The sequence below is a fragment of the Castor canadensis genome, chromosome 6 (assembly GCF_047511655.1).
Source record: "Castor canadensis chromosome 6, mCasCan1.hap1v2, whole genome shotgun sequence".
In the NCBI taxonomy this organism is placed as follows: Eukaryota; Metazoa; Chordata; class Mammalia; order Rodentia; family Castoridae; genus Castor; species Castor canadensis.
In genome coordinates, this window is record NC_133391.1 from 172471258 (window position 1) to 172490931 (window position 19674).

Sequence of the window (19674 nt, forward strand, 5' to 3'; positions counted from 1 at the left end):
AAACTGCAGTTGCTCTCTCATCCTTGCCCAGCAGTAACTCCGATGCCCGTGGGCTTGGTCCTAAAACCACCACTGAGGTAACCAGGAGAAGGAGATGACAGTGGGAGGGGTGGATGCTGCCTGAGCACTTGCACCTCTCAAAGAAAGGTCAGATCTGTCCCCCGCACTGCTCCTTCCCTCAGGTCTTCTGCTTGGACTTGCCACTGCTGGTGCTGAGGACATACTGGGGGGTTTCCAGAGTGGAGTGAACAGCTTGTTCCTGATAACTTTGGGATGGTGTTCCTTCCTTGGGGTCATTCCCTTCAGCTTTACTTCTCTCCCACTCTTGGAAATCAGGTAGCTGTGGCTGGTCAGTTCAGAGCTAGCATGGGAGACAGAGCAGGAGGTTCTGGGCCTGGGTTTTATCTGAGTGTTCATTTAGACTCTAAGAGGACAACAGAGCATCAGACAGCTATGGACCCCAAGCAGTCTAACAGGGTAAACTGTCAGGGCCTCTCACTGGGACATGGGGCCAGTCTCAGACAGTAAGGAAGCTGGACACAGACCATCCAGGGACCTACATAAGCATGGTGTAGGGGCCTAAGCCATCTTGGTTAGACAGGCACCAATATTCACAAGCTCTTCTATCAGTTTCCTCCAAGCAGTCACTCTTCTGTACAGAACCATGGGAAATGACTGTTGACCCTCTTGGAGAAAAGGAGTCATGGACCCACTAGTTGCAAATCTCCTAAAATGGAAACTATCTTTAACAGAAAGTATGAAGCACTGGACTAACAAATACTTTATTCGGATATTGTGTTATAAATCATTTTCTGTTCTGGTAAGGACTCAAAGGATACAAAATCATGAATTCCCAGGGAGCAACAAAGGGCTTCTATTTGCCAGCTAATCAGATTAAATGTAATATTAAGTTTGACACTATGTTCTCTGTTCGGTTACAATTTTTCTATTTTATTTTCTCTCTTTTGCATGTAAAGAAACAGAACTCACTTTTCACAAAATTGTTTTTATTTCTCATGGAAACTACAAACCCTTGTGTCCACGGTGTGACCAGGATGATGGAATTGAGCCAAGAGCTTCAAGGAGCTTCTCTGAAGCTTCCAGGACCAGCACAATCTGCTGTCTACCTCCTTTCTGGTTGAGTTTACAAGCTTAGAAATCACCTAAAAGTGCTTCCAACACTTTGATAGAAGTGTTTCTAGTAGTTTCTAATCTTATACTAAATACCTTTTGTTTTAAACACATCCCAAGTGTTACTGTCATTACTATTCTACAGATTAAGACACAGAGACTCAGAGGAATCCAGTGACTTGGCCCATGGAGATCATTCGACTCACAGCATCACAAGGACCAGGGAGAAGTATGAAGGGCTGGCCACTGGCATATTAAATAGCTGTTAGCAGTCACTTTGTTAAGTGTTTCTGTGGAGTCAGAAATATACTTATATTATTGACTGCCAAAAGTATATCTCATGATTCTGAGTATTTTTCTGTGTATCATTCTGCTTAGAAAAAAAGATCTGAAACTTATCAAGTGCAATGAATGAGACAGGAACAAGATATACCAAGCCATTGTCAGCGTTATCTTTAGTGATAAAAATTACAGATGACTTTTACTTTGCTTCTTGAATTCCTCTGTATGGTATTTTACAAATTTTCTACAACAAGCATGCATTTCAACTGTAGTTTATTTGGATGCAGCATTAACCTGCACCTTAAGCCCTATCTATGCTTTACGCTTCAGAAAAGACTGTGTAAGCCAGCTGGAGAGATTGGGTTTCCTGGGCTGCAGATATACAGTTGCTGATTGTAATGGCTCAGAGCAATCAGGCAAAAGTAACAAACAAGCAAACGCATCATCCCATGGGAAGTTTCTGAATCTGGAGAAAGAGAAAGCGCCCTATCAGCACTCTGGAAGAAAAATGGATTACCAGAAAAGAACAAGATCACCAGAGCCATATGTCCACGTCACTCTCCACCAGAGCTTCAGGTGTCCCCATAGGACAGGGGGCTCTCAGCTTCTCCTACACAGCACCGGTGTGGCTTCTGGTGCTGTTAGAGCCATCAGGGTCAATGCCTCTATCACCCCAAGTCACTGGCCACCACCACCATGCTCCTCTGCCTCCCTCAGGTGCCTGCAGGGAGGGGTGGCTGCAGGGAAAGGAAAGTTCCTAGAGCCACACGCAAGCAAGGGCTCTTGAAATTACTGTTTAAACATCTACAGTAGGATGCTTGGGTTTGGTAATTCACATAGTGAACGCTACAAATACATCTTAAAATATCTTCCCCATAAACTGGAATAATAGCAGTTTTCTTGCAATGACAAGTCATTCATCAGCAAATGACTTGACTCTTGAGAGAAATACCAAGTGGGCACCATCATCAAGCACAACTTGAAACCTTACTCCCTCAAGTGTGGGAGCAATGAAATAGCTAATGATTTAGGTCATGGTGGATTTGATCATTCCTAATGTTTAAAACTGAGAGTGGTTGATCTTAATAATTTCATTCAATTTTTCCTTAACAATGTGAGATCTAAAATGTCAACAGATCTAAAATCTGACTCTGGCAGGGCTGACCAAATCGCAGACCCCAGTAAATGAGAGTTAAGTATGCACTTTGCTTTTTCAGGACAGCATTATGATCATAAGGAATATTTTACTTCTCATCATTCCACAGTTTTAATGAAGATTTTCTTGTTTTCCTCAAATTATTTGGATCCACAAGACAAGGGCTAAGGATTCAGTATGCCCTTGTTTAAAAAAAAACAAAAGCACAGACCAGACACGGGTGGTGGCTCATGCCTACAGTCCTAGCTACTTGGGAGGCTGAGATTCGGAGGAGCACAGTTCAAGGCCAGCTGGGCAAGAGGCTTATGAGACCCCATCTCAACCAATAGCTGGATGTGGTGGGGTGCACCTGTCACCCCAATCTATGTAGGAAGCTGAGATGGGAGGAAGGATCTCAGCTCCAGGCCAGGGGAGCAAAGAAAGTTTGCAAGCTGCCATGTCAATGGGGTGGCATGTACCCATCACCTCAGCCATGTCAGAAGGCTTAAAATGGAAAAAATTGTGGCCTATGCTGGCCTGGGCAAAAGCAGATCCTATCTCCAAGATAACCAGAACAAAAAGGGCTAGAGGCATGACAGAAGTAGTAGGGTGCCTGCCTTAAAGTGCAAAGTCCTGAGTTCAAACCCTAGCACTGCCAAGAAAAGGGCGGGGGTGCCATTAAACTGTACAGCCATTTGCTTCTGGCACTTGGGTTCTTAGTAAGCAAACTAAAACCCAACTCAGTATAAACAACTAAAGGACACTTTAGCTTAGCTAGTCAGTGACTACCAACTATCCTCCAACTGGAAACTTGACCAATCAGAAACCATTAAGTAGCTAATCAGTCAAATATGTTCTTGTTTTGCTTCTGTAAACACCTTATAGAAGGTTTTGAATACATTCAATGTATATTCAATGAAAATGTCACAGTGAAACCCACTATTTTGTACAATAAATATATGTAAATAGTAATTAAAAATAGCTTTCCCCTTATATCCTCCAGTGGAGCCCAAACCCCTGGGGCCTGGAGCTGCCTATTCCACAAACCACTGTTTGCTCCAATAAATGCTACAATTGTAATGCACCTGTGTTTATCTTTTAATGCCCTTCACTCTTTTAGGTCCTTACAGTTCTAATGTCACACATGCCACAGGACATGTTTAAAAGTCAGGCTAGGCCAGGCTCCTCAAGAGACCATAAACAGAGTGCCACAGGAGAAATCATGAGTCTTTGAGCGTCGCCATCAGGATGAGACAGATCAAGGTCACACAAGGTCATGGATTTGACTGAGTACACCTTTTGGGCAAGTACTAGGAAGAATGAGTCCTCATGAGCACTCTATGGCCATTCCATAGCTTCTCTCTGTGGTTACGGAGGGAGGTCTGGGCAAGTAGCACCTTGTGAACAAGCAATGAAAAAATAATCCCCAGACTAATTGACTGCTAAGACTCAGAGCAGGAGGGTCAAGGGCAAAGGCAGAGGGTTCAGTAAATACTGACCAAACTTGTTTGGCAAGAGCATAAATTGAGCAGCCATACCCAAGAACTCCCACACATTAGGCAGGGCTGAGCTGCCAATGTCTGGCAAAGAGGGTTTAAAAGTAAGAGTGGAGAAGAGTGAAGAAGCCCAGCAGGAACAAAGACATGGCCAGGAGTTGGACTAGGGCATCAGCCCAGGAGTGAACACTGGAGAGAGAAAACAGGGCTAGGAACACAATGGTGACCATCCACAGGGTGGGCAGTAGAGGGAGAGTTACTATAACTACAGAGCTCAGAGCCAGGCAGCTAGGAGAGCAGAGGGAGATGTTTATAGGCACATGTAACATAAGACGTAGGTAGGGCCCCTTGGAAAACGTGGAGGACTGGTTAGAGGCTATGAGAGTTGGAAGATCGCAGGTAGCTGGTAGCATGCCAGACACTGCTTTTCACAAAGGAAGACTGGGACAGTAAGAAGAGACTGCTTCTGCCCTCAAGAACCCAAATACCCCAAGCCAGCAGGAGGTCCTAGTGCAAAGATGACGCAGGTGACCAACCCCTGTAAATGCTGATTGCTGAGAACACCCGTGTCACATATTATAGATTAAACATGTCTCTGAAAACATTCTTGTTCTCCCTCGGGGAACTAGTCAGGATCCCCATGGCTCATTCATCATAGCTGTCCCTTCCTTCCATTCTGGATGGAAAGGTGAGGCTACCCTTCCTTCCCTGGAGCTCTTGTGTAAAAGATCCTGGAGATTCTTCCACTCCTCTCCTCCTAAAGGGAATACTCTCTCTCTATCCCCAGCCCAGAGCCAGCCATGTCCATAAATCTGACCTTGGTACAGACATTGAGCAAATACATAAAACTGCACAGGTGTCCTTTATTCCAAAAGGAAACATATTCGTCCTTTACCTGCCTTCTCTCTTTCAGCAAATGGCCCTGTGGTTACTGATCTCAGTACTTTCATTTGCTCTGGGACATCCATCCCACAGAATGTGGACAACCCTTGGACTTCCGGCTTCCGCCTGCTTACTCATTCACTCAGTCTTAAATCACCTGAGTGCTCAGTACAGATGAAGGGCTTGGTGATATCTGCCCTGTTGGTGGGGATGGCTCACGCTCAGTGCCATTTCCACTTGGTTGTCTTTCAAGTACTTGCTGCACAGGTCAAATGACTGTTTAATAAATAAGTCGATTAGGTAGAATGGAAACTGTCTACCTTTTCTATGTGGAAAATGTAGATGTCCCTAAACTACATGGGCTCTATGTATGGTGACATGTATACCTTATACATGTATATTAATTTTTTTTTAATTTTCAAAAATGACGCAGGGTACAGCAAATTCCCTTGGGACAGTTTTTAAAGCACTATTCTAGGAATTGGGGCATTTGTCCCAGCAGCCCTGTATCAGGCACCTGCATGTTGTCTCAGTGCCTTGCTTTGTGGTTCTAGCACTCTAGTGGTGACTTTGGGCCTTGGGTGGGGGAAGGGGGTCTGCCTTCATCCTTTTACTTGAGTGAGCCCAGGCACAATTTAATTGGATGTCTCAAGTTCAAAAGCTTTGGCTCATGCTCTCTCTCACACAACTTGGGGAAGTGCTGCCTTTGTTTCCAATACCATATCCTCAGCAGCTCTTCACTGGCACTCCCTGGCAGCAGTGTGAGTGAATGATTTGTCCATGTGCCAATCCCACAGGGCAGTACACCACGAAGCCCACATTACAGGGGGGTCATGAGGGATGGGGTTGGGATAGCACTGGGTCAAAGTGGTCAGAATCAAAATGGAGTCACTGTTGTCAAGCTCTATAAACAAGAAACAAAGCACACCAGGAGCATAGGAAGGAGGGTCTCATGTACCTACGTCCCATAAGAAGACCTACTCACAAAAGATTCAGTAAAGTCACAAGCTTTCACAATGACCACTCCATCACACAGAAAACACTTCTGCGAGGATATCTGCCCAGCAGCTGTGTGTTCTGTCTTGGACCAATGCCACCTTTGTCATAATCCTTGTGGTCAAGGATCACTGCTTCAAAATAGCTTGTGCAATTCTCCTTTGCCTTTAAAGACTCAACCTCCTTGAATAGGTACCCGGTTTGTCAGGGCAGCCACCTTCACACTGCCATGCTCTGCTACCCCAAAATAAACTTATTAGTCATTAGACAATCCTTCTCTGTTATTTATTTCTAAAAATGGTAACAAGAATTTAGGTTTGCCTGGCTAACTATTGCTTAGGGTGACAAAACCATTTTGCCTTTTTATTCAACCATCCCCATGCCTTGGGTCAAATCAAGAAATCAGAGCAGTAATAAAAGATTCTTTTGTCTAGCACAAACATTGCTTTGCCTGCCACATGGGCCAAGAAAACTGCAAATAATCTTTAAAAAATCATTTCCAAAAGTGTTTCTTGCCTGTATCAACTAATCTGTTGGAAACAGAAGAGCTAATTCCGTTACTAAAATCAAGGTGGGGTGGGGTTTGGTTTCCAGCCGACCTGGCTAGTATCTAAAGGTTAACCCTTAATCCTGTGATAGGAAATCAAGGGGGAAATGCCACAAGAAGAGCTTTAAACCAAACTGCAATGGGTACTTTTTTGCCCAAAACTTTGGTCCACAACCTTCCTAAGATTAGTTATTAGGGAAAACAAAACCTCATAGTTTAATTAAACTGGTTCCTTTTTGGCAGAAATATAATTTGAAATCAGTCCTCTTAATAAGCTGTGTTGAGTTTATACTATTGTTCTTCTGTTTAATGACTAAAATTCTAAAATGGGAGCTATAAGATCTTTGTAGATACATGCATGTTTGTGGATGTTACATGTGTGTATGTCGTACATTGTGTCAACATAGTAAAATCCCTTAAGAGATTCTACAGAAATCGGTCTACAGTTCAGTGAGAGTTCAAATAAACTGAAAGTGTTAAAAAGCAATAATGAACTCAAATCTCTTTGAGTCTGTGTGACTTAAGTGGGTATTTGATAACTTGGATTTGAATTTGTTGGTAAAATACAAATGAAGATGTCCTTAGAATCATTAGTGTCCAGCTTTGTCTGGGTTGCCGGTCAGGCAGAGATAGACTTAGCTGTTAGAGGACTAAGATCATCAAAGTGTAAGTTCTACCTAAAATCAAGTGTGCACATGAGAATGCCAGGTTGTGTGTCACCTCTTGCATATCATTTCACTTGTAGGGTTTTTCTTTCTTTCTTTTTTTTTTTTTTTTTTGGTTCCTTGAGAAAGGGTCTTGCTATATAGCCCAGGATGGCCTTTAACTTGTGATACTCCTGCTTCAGTTTCCCAGTGTTCGGATTATGGACATCTGCCACCACATCTGCCTTTCTAGGGTTTTTTTTTTTTTTTTTGACAGAAAGGTAACTTAAAATCATGATTAGGTTGTCTAAAACCTCAGTTTCCATAAGTAATCTAGGTATAATTATTACATAAATTAGGTAAATATAAATGGCATCAATGATTATAAATGAACTTCATGGAATTTAAAAATTCCAAGTTGTTATGTGAAATTAAATAATACTCATAAAATCTCTGAGTCATTTCTCATTACATCCCCTCCTGGTGCTGGCAACTGAAGCCAGCACCTCACGTAGCAGGCATGCACTCTACCACTAAGCCCTTAGCCCTTGAGTCATCTCCAAGCAAGTGAAATACTGAAACATCCATGCTAAATATAAATTCAAGTGCTTCTTTAATTTCATAGAAAAGCCATGTATACATTCATCCATCTACCTCCCTACCTACGAACATGAATGTTCTGTTCCACATTTAACAATTGTCCCATGAGGAAGCATGTTTCCAGATATAAAACATAGGTCTATGACAAACAATTCAAGATTGATTGCTTTCTTTCTGGGTCTTCACTAGAAACACAGACAACCAAGCATTAACAATGCTATTAACATATGTAACTACATATGCTAAGAATATAGGAAGAAAATTAAGATGTATTTTTGATGAGAGAAACCCTAAGACAGACATAAAATACGTTCTTTTGTCTGAACTGAGGGCTTTTTTTTTTTTTTAAAAAAACATGGGTATAAAACCCATGTTATAGTTCTACCTCCCAAATACATGAGTCACCAGCACCTGGCCTTAACTTTTCTTGATGCATTTGAAATGTTCCACGGAATGATTTTTTTATGGTTTTATTGTTTCTAAGAGTCATGTACTACCCAGCTCAAGGCACTGCTTTTGTTTGTTTGTTTACTACTCCTATGACATCACTCTTAATCTAGGACATATACTCCGTGTCTAATTAAACGCCAGTATTTAATCGGGTTTGACTTCCAGGCTATTTAAATAGGCTGACTATCAGGAGAAACAAGCACACTGTAGGAAGATTGCTTTTCTCACTTTTTGGTAACTAACCTAGGAAACAAAGAGTTTGATGCTTTAGCAAGGTAATTTCCTGTGTTTCATGTTATTGGTTTTTCATAACTTAGGAAAAGTGAGCCTTGCTTTTTCACTCCACTCACATCTATTTCCTTTTTAAATTCTTTTCATCATCACTCTAATTAGGTAAATGACATATTTCACAATGATTATGGCTCTATTTTCACTGAATGTTTTAAAACTTTTGGCATTTTTGGCAGTCTCCCCAGATTAAAGTTCTAAGTAAGTCTTTTTGACCTAGAATTAACCTGGCACGGCACCAGCTGGGCTGTGCTATGGCATGAATTTTGAATGTTCACCAAAGCCCCAGTTTTGAAGTCTTGCTCCCCAACCCCTGGAGCTATTGGAGGTGATGGAACCTTTAGGAGTTGGGTTCTAGAGGAAGTTAGATCACTGGGGGTATGCCCTTAAAGGAGAAATTGGGATCCTGGCACTCTCTCTCTCTCTCTCTCTCTCTCTCTCTCTCTCACTTCCTTGAGGTAAGCAGCTCCTCTGCTCTGCACTTCTGCCATGATCTACTGTGCTGCCACAGACCCAAAGAAACACAGCCAGGAGACCATGGACTGGACCTTCTGAAGCTATGAGCCAGGTGTTTCATCATAGTACTGGAAAGCTGGCAAGCACAGGCCACTGGAGGCCTTCAAAGGACTTGTCTCTTGTCTTGTGAAGAAAGAAGCCTATCAGGCTCCTTTGGTAGACTGAATTATGCAGGAACATTTTTCAAGTAATAAGGTGATGCTAAGTCTTTTGAAAGTTATATTTGTGTAAACATGTTAGTATTTGTTCATTTTTTTTTTTGTGGTACTGGAGATTTAAGCCAGGGCCTTGTGGTTGCTAAACAAGTGCTCTATCACTTGAACCACGGAGAGGGTGTCAGGCTGACTTTGCCCAGGCTGGCCTCAGATTTGTGATCCTCCTGCTGCTGCTGCCTCCCAACTAGACAGAATTACAGGTGTGGATTGGATCACCATGACCAGTGATGAATATATTATTTATCCTGCTGTGATGATATCAATCATGATTGTTATCTTCAATGCTGTGTTATGTAATGAAAATAACTTAATTTCCTTATCAGCTGCTGAATAAGATCTCATGAGGATTTTAAACAGGGCTATTCTAAGTCTTTTGTCATCCCCAGTTCTGAAATTTCTCTAAACCCATTTACAATCAGTTTCATGAGTAAGGCTCTAAAAAGTACTCTTTTAAAAAAAATTTTATTAGTGAGTCTTATCTCTAACAAAACCACTCAAGTTCACACATCTAGTAAGTGACAGCCAGAGACAGAACCCAGGTGAGCTCAAGCCCATCTCCCCTAGACATTTCCAGCCAGGTGGTCAGTGACTGATGCCCTATGCCAGCAGTAGCTCCACTATAAGTCAGCTACCTCTGAATCCAGACCCCAGCACACCTACCTCCCTTCTGAGAATGCACAGCTCCTGAAGCACTTGTGCCTACCTTCCAAAAGGCTATCTTAGGAGTTTGCATTGAAGCCTTATTGCTAGGCTCAGAACTGCTCCAGCCAGGCAGACTCTACACCAGCTGGCCTCGCCCAGTTTTGACTGCAGTGTCACCTTTTTACTTGGTTTCCCACTTGAGCAGGTTGAGTCATCTCCTGACCTCTGCCTCTTCTGCATTTTAGGCCAGCCATATCAAGCAGGGTGTTAATTCTCTTGAGCTCCTGTTTGAGCATACAGCCTTCATTAACTTCTCTGGAGCTCTTTCCAGCCTGTTTGATTCTGGTTCTTCTGTACCTGGGTTTGTCTTTACCACCCTGCACTAAGCCTGCACTCAAAAGCCAGTTCCTGGGAGCTGCCAGAGAAAGCACTCGTTGTGGACAAATGATAGCCCAGAGGACACAGGTCAGGCTCATCAAGACACTGGAGATGTAGTAGTCACATCTGTGGGCTACCCAGGTGAAGTAGCGATGGGTGGCATCTCAGTCTTGCTAACCAGGAGCTTCTAACAGCTAGTCAGGTACGAGTTGTCAGAAACCCCAGTTAGTCCAGTTTCTACCTAGACACTGACTGGATTCTGGGGATCTGAGTAACAGTCATGAGGGAAAAGACTCATCTTGAAGGCTCCTACATCAACGACCCTCTGCTGGCCCAGTCAACACATTGGCTTATTCTAATCAGCTGAGACATGTGGCTCTCCCAATTTGCTGTAAGGGACTCTGCCCGATTTAAGCTCACATTCTTTGGAATGTGAGTTTGGAATTTTGCAAGAGAACACCAGCTCCCACTTTTGTATAACTCAGTGGATTATTGCCAGAGACAATATTCGAAAGCTTAGAAGATCAAGAGAAGCAAGCCAAGAAGGACCGCCATCTTCAAAGACCTTATCTCAGAAGTTAGACCACTGTTTTGCTCAAGATAGAGGAACCTTGAATAATAAGAGCAGGAAAGCCTCAAGTTTATCATTGATAAAGAGCCAAGAAGTCACTGCCTGCCAGGGGTAGTTTTCCCAACCAAACAAAAAACAGGAGCTTTGTTTCAGTTGTGGAAGAATTACAGGATTTTTTTTCTTTTCCAGTTAAGAGAACCAAAGCAGAATTTTCTCCTGTCATAAGGAAGAAAGCAGAAAAGGAGGGGACGGGACTCTAACAGGCTATAATAAAAGTTTCTGTGTCTAAGTCAGTCAACATGCTAGCTGTGTCCTACTAACCACAGTTATGAGGCAAGCAGAAACAGAATGCTTTTTGGATTATCAGTTCCTACGTAAGAAAGTTTATACTGGAAAATACTGAGGCTAGCTTTTGAGCCCCACCATCTACCCCCTTTTCCACAACTTTTAAAAGAAGCTTCACATCACACCTCCCCCAGTTTCTCCCATCATCCTTACTCCCAGCCAGGTCAATCCCCAAAACAAATACTACCCTCTGAGGGTCTAGAGCCATCACTGCCTCCCAACTCCCAGCAGCAAAGCTAAAAAGTACTCTTGAAGACAGGGTACCAATAACAAGTTAATGTTCTAGGAGCAGAAAGAAGAAATAAGGGGTTCATGAACCTACTAACCAAGATCAAACTGAACAAGGACTCATCACATGAGATGTGTTGAACTGATGAATATTTACAGGTTTTTATGTCTTTGTTTGAAATAATTCTTGCTTTTTGCTTAAATACATTTGTTTTCAAGATTTAAGTAAATTTCCCTATGCTACCTACAGTTTATAGTAATTTGGTAAAGTATACTTTCATGAACAGAGAGAAATGTTTACTTTTTCCTTTTACTTGATTCCTCATTCAGCAGCTATTTACGTTTTATTTTTTACATCAACATGATCATTTGCGTAAGTTCAATAACAACCCGCTTTGTCTGTAACAGAATAAAAACTGGAAACCCTGCCTTTGACTGGGATGCCACATACGAGAATATGCCTAGAATGCCTGGCTTCTAGAGTTCCTAGCGTTTGAGCCAGAGCCAGGAACCTCCAGACATCAGACTTCATGTGTGTGCTCTCCAGAGGCTTCTGCATCTGAGATTTTAGTACTGCCAGTCACTTTTTCTGCTGCACCTGTATAAGTAATCAAGCCAAAGTTGTTAAAGTTTAAACTCATTTTGCCCAAAACTTTCAAGATGACGGAACAATACTCCCTTACCACAAGGAGATTCTGGCTCCTCTGAATTTTTCCTTAATTACAACATAAAGGTGTAGTTAAAATTTCACAATTGATACCTACTTCAAGTAACTTGACAGAGCCTGAGAAATCCTTTGTTCTGAGCTGGACTCACATCTGTAAATCCTAGCTACTCAAGAGGCAGAAATCAGGAGGATGGTAGTTTGAGGCCAGCCTGCACAAATAGTTCATGAGATCCTATCTGGGAAAACACCCATGACAAAAAAGGGCTGGTAGAGTGGATCAAGGTGCAGACCCTTAGTTCAAACCCCAGTCCACACACACACACACACACACACACACACACAAAAGAAATCCTTTATTTTGTCTGGAGGGTAACTTTGGCAGCACTCCCCACACAACTTTTGATTCTAATTATTCTAGTGGTCCTTTTTGTGACAGTCTCTTAATTCAACCTAATTGCAGGATATTAAACAATAAAATTGATCTTGATTATCTAGTGGATACATAAAATGTCTAGTGCTAATACCATGTGTTGTACTGGATAAATACCTCTGGGGAAACTGAGACCCACCTCCACAAAGTAAGAGAACAGGTTCAGTGGTTACAGGTCCAGTGGTCTCTGCTAGTTTCCACTGGTTACATGATTCAATGAGTTGCTCATCTTTAAGCCTGGGTTTATGCAAACTGAGTTCCCTATGCTGTGAGTGATTTTGTTCTGTATTATTTCTTTTTGGACTTTGTGCCTGCTGCCTGAAAAACTTCTGCAGAAGTGCAGCTCCTCACACGATAACGTGACCCAGACTCAGAGATGACAGCCATGTCCATGAAACAAAAATATTGGGCTTAAGGACAACCTTAGTTAAAATTTAGACTGAGACACACACCTTCTAAACTGCTTTGCTGCTCAAATGTGGCTAACATGTAGCAACTTGTTAACCCTGATTCCTAGCAACTAATCACTTCCCCCCCAACACAGGACAAGACCAACCACTGGACAGGTCCATCCTGGCACCCAGGAACAACCAAAACCCATCTCCAAGACGAGTGATCAGCAATGCTTTCAGAGAAAGATCCTGATCAAAAAAACGTAGAAATGGGAAAGTTGCTACCCTGAAAATGGAATCATGTTTGTCAAGTCCTAACAACAAAAAATAATAAAGTCAACAAGTTAAGGGTTGAACTGTGTACAGGTATGTCAGATAGATAATGAGTCATCACAGAAATCTCTTCTAGAACTACACTACAACCTTGCACAACAGCCAGGATCATACACACAACTTCTGCAAGAATGTAACCCTAACAATTCCCTGTGTAACCTGGGAGTAATGCCACTCTTGTAGACAAGGATTATTGTTACAAAATATCTTATATACTCCTCCTCCCTATGCTACCTCTTTGGATACACATATGGTACCATGTAGCAAGCCTCTGCTACTCTCAAATTTATTAAACTTGGGAGAATCAGGGTTTAAACTTAGGGTTTCACATGCATTGCCAGGTAGGGGCTCTACCACTTGAGCCATGATTCCAGCTCTTTTTGCTGTGGCTATTTTCGAGATAGGGTTTCACTTTATGCCTGACTGGTTTAGACCATGATCCATCTATCTATTTATGCTTCCCAACATAGCTGGGATGACACGTGCATGCCACCACCCCAGACCTTTTTTGTTGAGATGGGGTTTTGGAAACTTTTTGCCTGGGCTAGACTTGAACCTCCATCCTCCCAATCTCAGCCTCCTGAGCAGCTGGGATGACAGGTGCAAACCACTGCATCCAGCTATTGGTTGAGTGGGGTCTTGAGAACTTTTTGCCCAGACTGGTCTCAAATGGTCACTGTTTATTATTTAGGTTGTGGGAGGTAGCAGTTGACTCCAGAACTTGCTTTTATCCATTCGAGAAACAGTCAAAGCCCAGCACAGTGGCTCACATGTGTAATCCTAGTATTCAGGGGTTAGAAACTGGGAGGATCAAGATTTGAGGCCAACCTGGACAAAAATTTCGAGAGACCCTGTCTCAACCAATAATAGCTGGGTGTGATGACATGTACCTGTCATCTCAGCTAAGTCAGAACCATAATTAGAAGGGTCGTGATCCAGGCTGGCCCAGGCATAAGTGTAAGACCCTATTTGAAAAATATTGATAGTAAAAGGCACTGGGGGAGTGGCTCAAGTGGTAGAACACCTGCCTGGCAAATGGAAGACCCTAAGTTCAAATCCCAGTACTTCCAAGAAAAGACAAGAAAAAGAAAGAAAACGGACAGACACAGTTCTGGTATATTGATGGAGAGGTATATATTGACAGAGTACAACTGATATTAAATTGCAGTAATGCTCTATTACTTCACTAATTTTGAGCAGTCTGCAAATAACTTTGCTCAATGGAATCCTCTTTAAAAAGCATGAAGTAAGGGCTGGGGATATGTCACCTTTTAAAGACTTACTTGTGTTTAAGGTCTTTGCCTAGAAAGCCATCCTGGGACCCTTTGCAAACAGTGGAGTTTGTTAAAGTCTGAAACCGGTCAAACCCATATTGGGGGAATCCAGAGTATTTTGGGAGAACGGGTTCCCAGGTTGCAGCTGGGTTACGTAGCTAGGAGGAAATGTAGGGAACAAAGATACCGCCAAATGGAAACAGTCGAGAAGGGGCAGAGCATAACTACTAAGGTGACTGGAGATGGCCAGTGTTACACCTTGGGGGCCAAAACTGTCGTGCATCTGAGCACAAAAAAGGATCCTGTATGGCTGACCCTTTCCAGATCAAAGTTTCAAACACACCCCCAACCCCGGTCCCGCCACTGCGGCTTTCTAGAGTGACCCCTACATTTTTAAATGAAACCCGGGCCCGTGCTGGCGTTACCGGTGCACGTAGTGGACGAGGAACATGGCCAGGAGAATGCGGTTGGGCCAGCAGTGGAGGCGCCGGGCGGATGGCCGGGCGCCCTCGTATAGCGGCCAGACCAGCGAGGGCAGCTCCTGCAGGACCCAGGCGGCTCTGGCCGGCACCCGCAGGCCGGACCAATGCGGCGAGTAGCGACCGTAGGGCGAGCCCGTCCGTGGGAGGATCACCAAGCCCAGGTAGCCCAGAAGGCACTCCAGGTAGGCGAGTGCGTCCAGCAGGCGCCGCTCCGCCAGCTCCACCTCCATCGCCCAGGGCAGGTGGCGCGCTCCATGCCCGGGCGGCCGCGGCCCGCCACATATAGGGCGGCGGTGAGTGGGCGGGAGGCTCGGCTACCAGAGTCCCGCACGGTGCCAACGATCCCGCTGGCTCCTCCCGGGCATCGAACGCTGGTCCACGGGTGGGGCGAGCCACCTGCTGGGGGCGGAACCAGAATCCCCGCCTGTTTCGACACCCGGAGCCCCGCCCTGACCACGCCCACGCGCCTTCCGCAACCCTTTCCCTGGCCACGCCCACCCCCGGGCAGTCTATGCCTCGTCCCGAGCTCTCTTGCGCTGTTCTGCGCACGCGTCGGTTTCGGGCAGTCCGCAGAGCTGCCTGAGTCCCTGTGGAAAGCGGGGTGCTTCGCGCGGAGATGATTTTTCAGCCGCTTTCTAGAGATACTTCTCCCTAAGGTTGGCTGAGTTTTTCTTATGCTCGTTTTTCCTGGATAATGCATCATGGGGTTTTGGGCATATTTCTCGACGGCTTGTGCAAGGACCAGGCCGGCTCTCGCGGGGGCCTTGGACTCCGGGCGGAAGTCCCGCGAGCGTCGTGGCCGTGGCGGGCCGGTGTATTCGCGCAGCGTACGCGACCGCGTGGGCCATGGGGCGGCGGGCACGGGGACGGAGGCTCCAGCAGCAGCAGCAGCAGCAGCAGCAGCAGCAGCAGCAGCAGTGTCCCGAGGGTGCGGTAGATGGAGCCGAGGGCGGCGGGAAACGCAGCCAGGCGGTAGGAGCCGGGCCGTCCGGGGGACACCGCGTGGGCCGCTAGACTTGGAGGCCTGGGGCGCCTGTGACAGGTGGTACCTCGGGTCTTGGTTAGACGTCCCTTTCCTTCTCAGGGTTGGGAAGGGGGATACCCCGAGATTGTCAAGGAGAACAAGCTGTTCGAGCACTACTATCAGGAGCTGAAGATCGTACCCGAGGGCGAGTGGGACCAGTTCATGGACGCGCTCCGGGAGCCCCTCCCGGCCACGCTGAGAATTACTGGTTACAAGAGGTAGGGGTCTGGCTGGCGCCCGGAGTGAAATGGGGTGTTTGTTCCCGGAGGTACTGCAGTGCTGGACACCTACCTGTTCCTTTGCAGTGAGGTGGACTCCCGCTGCTACCATAGGGTCCGCGGAAATAGGCATAGTTCAAGTGTACATTGCATGTGTGAGGCCAGAATAAGAAGAAATGGCAGTGCAACCTGACATCGCATTTGCCGTGTCTCCATCACTGTAGTTACTTATTTCCAAGATTAGCTGCAAATATTTAGGCGGGAAAGGATGCATTACTGCAACTGCCCTATTTACCTGATAAAGAGGATGAAGTTCTCTAAAGATTAAATAATAAGAGACTTGTTTAAATTTTAAAGGAATATAGTCAGATGACAGTGACTAAAGAATATCTTCATGCAAAGTTGGTTTTAGCTTTAAAGCATTTACAGTCTTAAGTAAAGATGTTATGTATTAAATTAGCTTTTTAGATCATTATGAAGCTTGCTTATTTTTCAATAGCCATGCAAAAGAGATTCTCCATTGCTTGAAGAACAAGTATTTTAAGGAATTGGAGGACTTGGAGGTGGATGGTCAGAAAGTTGAAGTTCCACAGCCACTAAGTTGGTAAGTATCACAAAACTTCATCATGTTAGCTTTTGCTTTGGGATTTTAATATTTGTTCATTGAGTGTATTTCTTGACACTGCATTTGCTATCAACATGAAAGATCGTGAATGTACTTTCCGTACGTCTTAATGTTCTTTACTCATTGCTTTTTTTTTTTTTAATCAGCATTACGTTGATATGTAAGTTTTCACAAATGACATGTGGCTCTCTGTATTTCAGTCTCTGAGTCTGGTTAATTTTTGCAGCATCTTTCCTTCCCTGACATTAGTCTTCTGCCATTTCTGTTTACAGCCTGTGCTTTCTCACATCAGAAATCTTGCAAAGTAGATTCTCCACATCAGGAAAAGGACATGCTACTTGACAAGGGTTGACACAGTCCACTGTGGATTATGTCCAGTGTTTCTTGGCTCCCAGGCAGTCCTGGTCCCTTTCTTTCTTTGCCTGCTCTTAGTGTCCTCCAGATATTACCTGTTCCTTGTCTCGGTTGTGTGAGGGTGAGAAGCTATTTTGTGAAATGCCTGGAATACTGGAATGCAAACTGAAGGTGCCAAGCCCTGAGTTAACTTAGAAAAGTTGTTAAAGCAAATTGCTCTAGTTCCATATTTCAGATTAACTTTGAATTATTGAGAATTCTCACAAAAGAAAAAAATACCTTGAATATGTGCCATCTCGAGGCAAATTTAACAATTTTTTCTGGCAGTTTTGAGGTTTTAACTGTTTTTGTTAGATAACACTTAGTGATCATAAGCCAAGATCAGGTTTTCATTACTCAGGGAGTACGGCTTTGCTTTCTTTCACTGATCACTTGGCTTTTTCAGTATCTGTGTCACAGATGTGCACATCATGTGCATTTTGAATGAATGCTGAATGGTCAGACACTAAAGTCAATCTATAGGCAAGACAAAAACCAAGTAATCAACATTGTAGAATGCATTTCTGCAGGCTTAAAGTAAACCTGCAACTTTGTGCCAAAAAAAAGGCCAGAGTTTATTATTATCATTATTATTACTATTATTATTATTACACATTTCAGTTATATTTAAAAAGCTCGAAGAGTACAGGGAAATGACTCAGATGCCAGGTTGCTGTTGGTGATCACTAATTGCATGTGCAATGTAATGAGGTCCGTGGAAAAGGAAGCTGCTTCTCAGCTGCTGTGGTCATGGTATTGCTGAGATGAGATGACCTTCACAGGGTCTCTCCCCTTGACAGTTTTGGTTTGACAACTTGATTGGTGATAGCAATGCTGGTGCGTTGTTTTAAGTAGAGACTGTTGGGCAGTTTAGTTTTGCATGGATTTGCTGCTTTATACTATCACCTGGAAACAATTGTTCCTTAAACCTTGTGTCTAGAAATGTGAAAGGGTAAGGAAAATGAAGAAGTCTTTGTCCTCCATCCTTGGCCAGAAGGAGGACATTCCAGCATCATAGGGGCACTCTCACAGGCACATTGTTGTGCTTGATTTCTTTTCTTTCTTTTTTTTCAGTGGTGCCTCCCATTTGTCAGGTAAGTGCTTTATCACTTGAGCCCTGCCCCAGTCCTGTGGTCATCTTCTTCAGTTTCTGAAAAACTCAGAAACCAGAGCTTGGTAATCGATTTTGCTAATTATTTATTTTTCTGATCTCTATGAGTTATTTCAAACTCTTATTTTGATCAGCCTTTTAAGACTTAACAGTTACTTTTCCATCTTTCTTGTTGAACATCACGTGTGGGTAAATGGCAAGGCGGTTCCAAAGCCATGAAAAAGGTCCTGCACCTGAAGAAAGTCACTGCCAATAGCCCGCTATTCGATGCTGTCATTTTGCTTTAGCTTTCTGAACACAGCTGAAGTGTATGAAGAAAAGATTGAATTGTTTGGATTTTAATACTTACTTTTCCATTAGCAATGGCAGTTTCTTGACAGCTTTGTTCTGTAAACATTTAATCAAATGTGTTTGTCACTTGTTGGATACTTGTAAATCTCTGAGCAATAAAGCAGAACCTTTCCAGGGCTTCTGGTGGTTTTCTGTATTGTTCAAAATGCAGAAATAGATCATACAGTATTCTTCCTGATCTTTGGAGTATAATTTAGGAAAGCATTTCAAAGTAGATTTTCGAAAGGAATGTTATGAGAGGAATCCCATGTGTAGCAATATTATGAATAGCCAGATTTCAATTTTTTCCTTGTTTTCCATAGACTCGGAACAGTGGAGAATTATGTTAAGGCCTTGTTTTCCCAGTCAGATTGTTGCCTGGGTTGAGTACTATTATCATAGATGTATATATTTACAGAGCCTTTTTCCCCGTGAAATTTTTTGATGTGCAAAGGTGACATTGGTGCTTTTAATTTATCCTCAAAAAAGTCCAAGTTGTACTTTTTCTTAAAAGAATTATTAAATAAAAATTAAATGCGGTTCTTTAATATTTTATTGATATTAAAATCTACAAAGATTTAAGAAAATGCTGGCTCAGCAAAGATGAAGCTGTTCTAAAGCTATATAAGAAACATGGTTTTCATTCATTCTGACTTTTTTATTTTACTATTCGAAATCTCTAAGCCATTTTTAATTGTGAGACCAGCTGCTTTCACACTCATAATTACAGGAGAACTTGAAGCTTTTAATAGTAAATTTACTATTTTAGTAAATTATTGAACTGTTTTGTTTAGATGTAGATTTACCCATAAGGCACATAAAGAGATATTTGCTTAAGTTGTATGTGAGTTGCTTTCAATATTTGAATATGAAAATTCAGCTATTTCTAGTAAATCTGAATGGCATGTGGTGTTGGCGTTGTTTTGGTACTATAACTTATGAGATAAAACTGTCACTGATCGCAGACAAGTTCATGGGTGCTAGAAGTTATATAAAAGTGGCCATTTGGCTTCTCTGTGTTGTCGACATCCCAGTGGCGCAGTAGATTT

General features: G+C 43.3%; 2 protein-coding genes across 4 annotated transcripts in view; one reads left to right on the top strand and one right to left on the bottom strand.

Annotated features, from left to right (window-relative positions):
* The window catches only part of Srd5a1 (steroid 5 alpha-reductase 1), a 64385-nt gene extending 49036 nt beyond the window's left edge, over window positions 1-15349 (bottom strand). For 2 of the 3 annotated variants that reach the window (XR_012449251.1, XM_020175387.2), the window contains exon 1: window positions 14868-15344. Coding sequence is in view for 2 of the 3 variants with exons in the window: in XM_020175387.2 (XP_020030976.1) it covers window positions 14868-15154 (287 nt within the window). In the remaining variant the exon portion in view is untranslated. Of the gene's footprint in view, window positions 1-14867 lie in introns of all 3 variants that reach the window. The other variant, XM_020175386.2, reaches the window with a different exon arrangement.
* Window positions 15350-15685: 336 nt separating this feature from the next.
* The window catches only part of Nsun2 (NOP2/Sun RNA methyltransferase 2), a 28306-nt gene continuing 24317 nt past the window's right edge, over window positions 15686-19674 (top strand). The window contains exons 1-3 of the mRNA XM_020175385.2: window positions 15686-15896; window positions 16009-16166; window positions 16666-16770. Coding sequence (XP_020030974.2) covers window positions 15771-15896; window positions 16009-16166; window positions 16666-16770 — 389 coding nt within the window. The 5' untranslated portion in view covers window positions 15686-15770. The remainder of the gene's footprint in view (window positions 15897-16008; window positions 16167-16665; window positions 16771-19674) is intronic.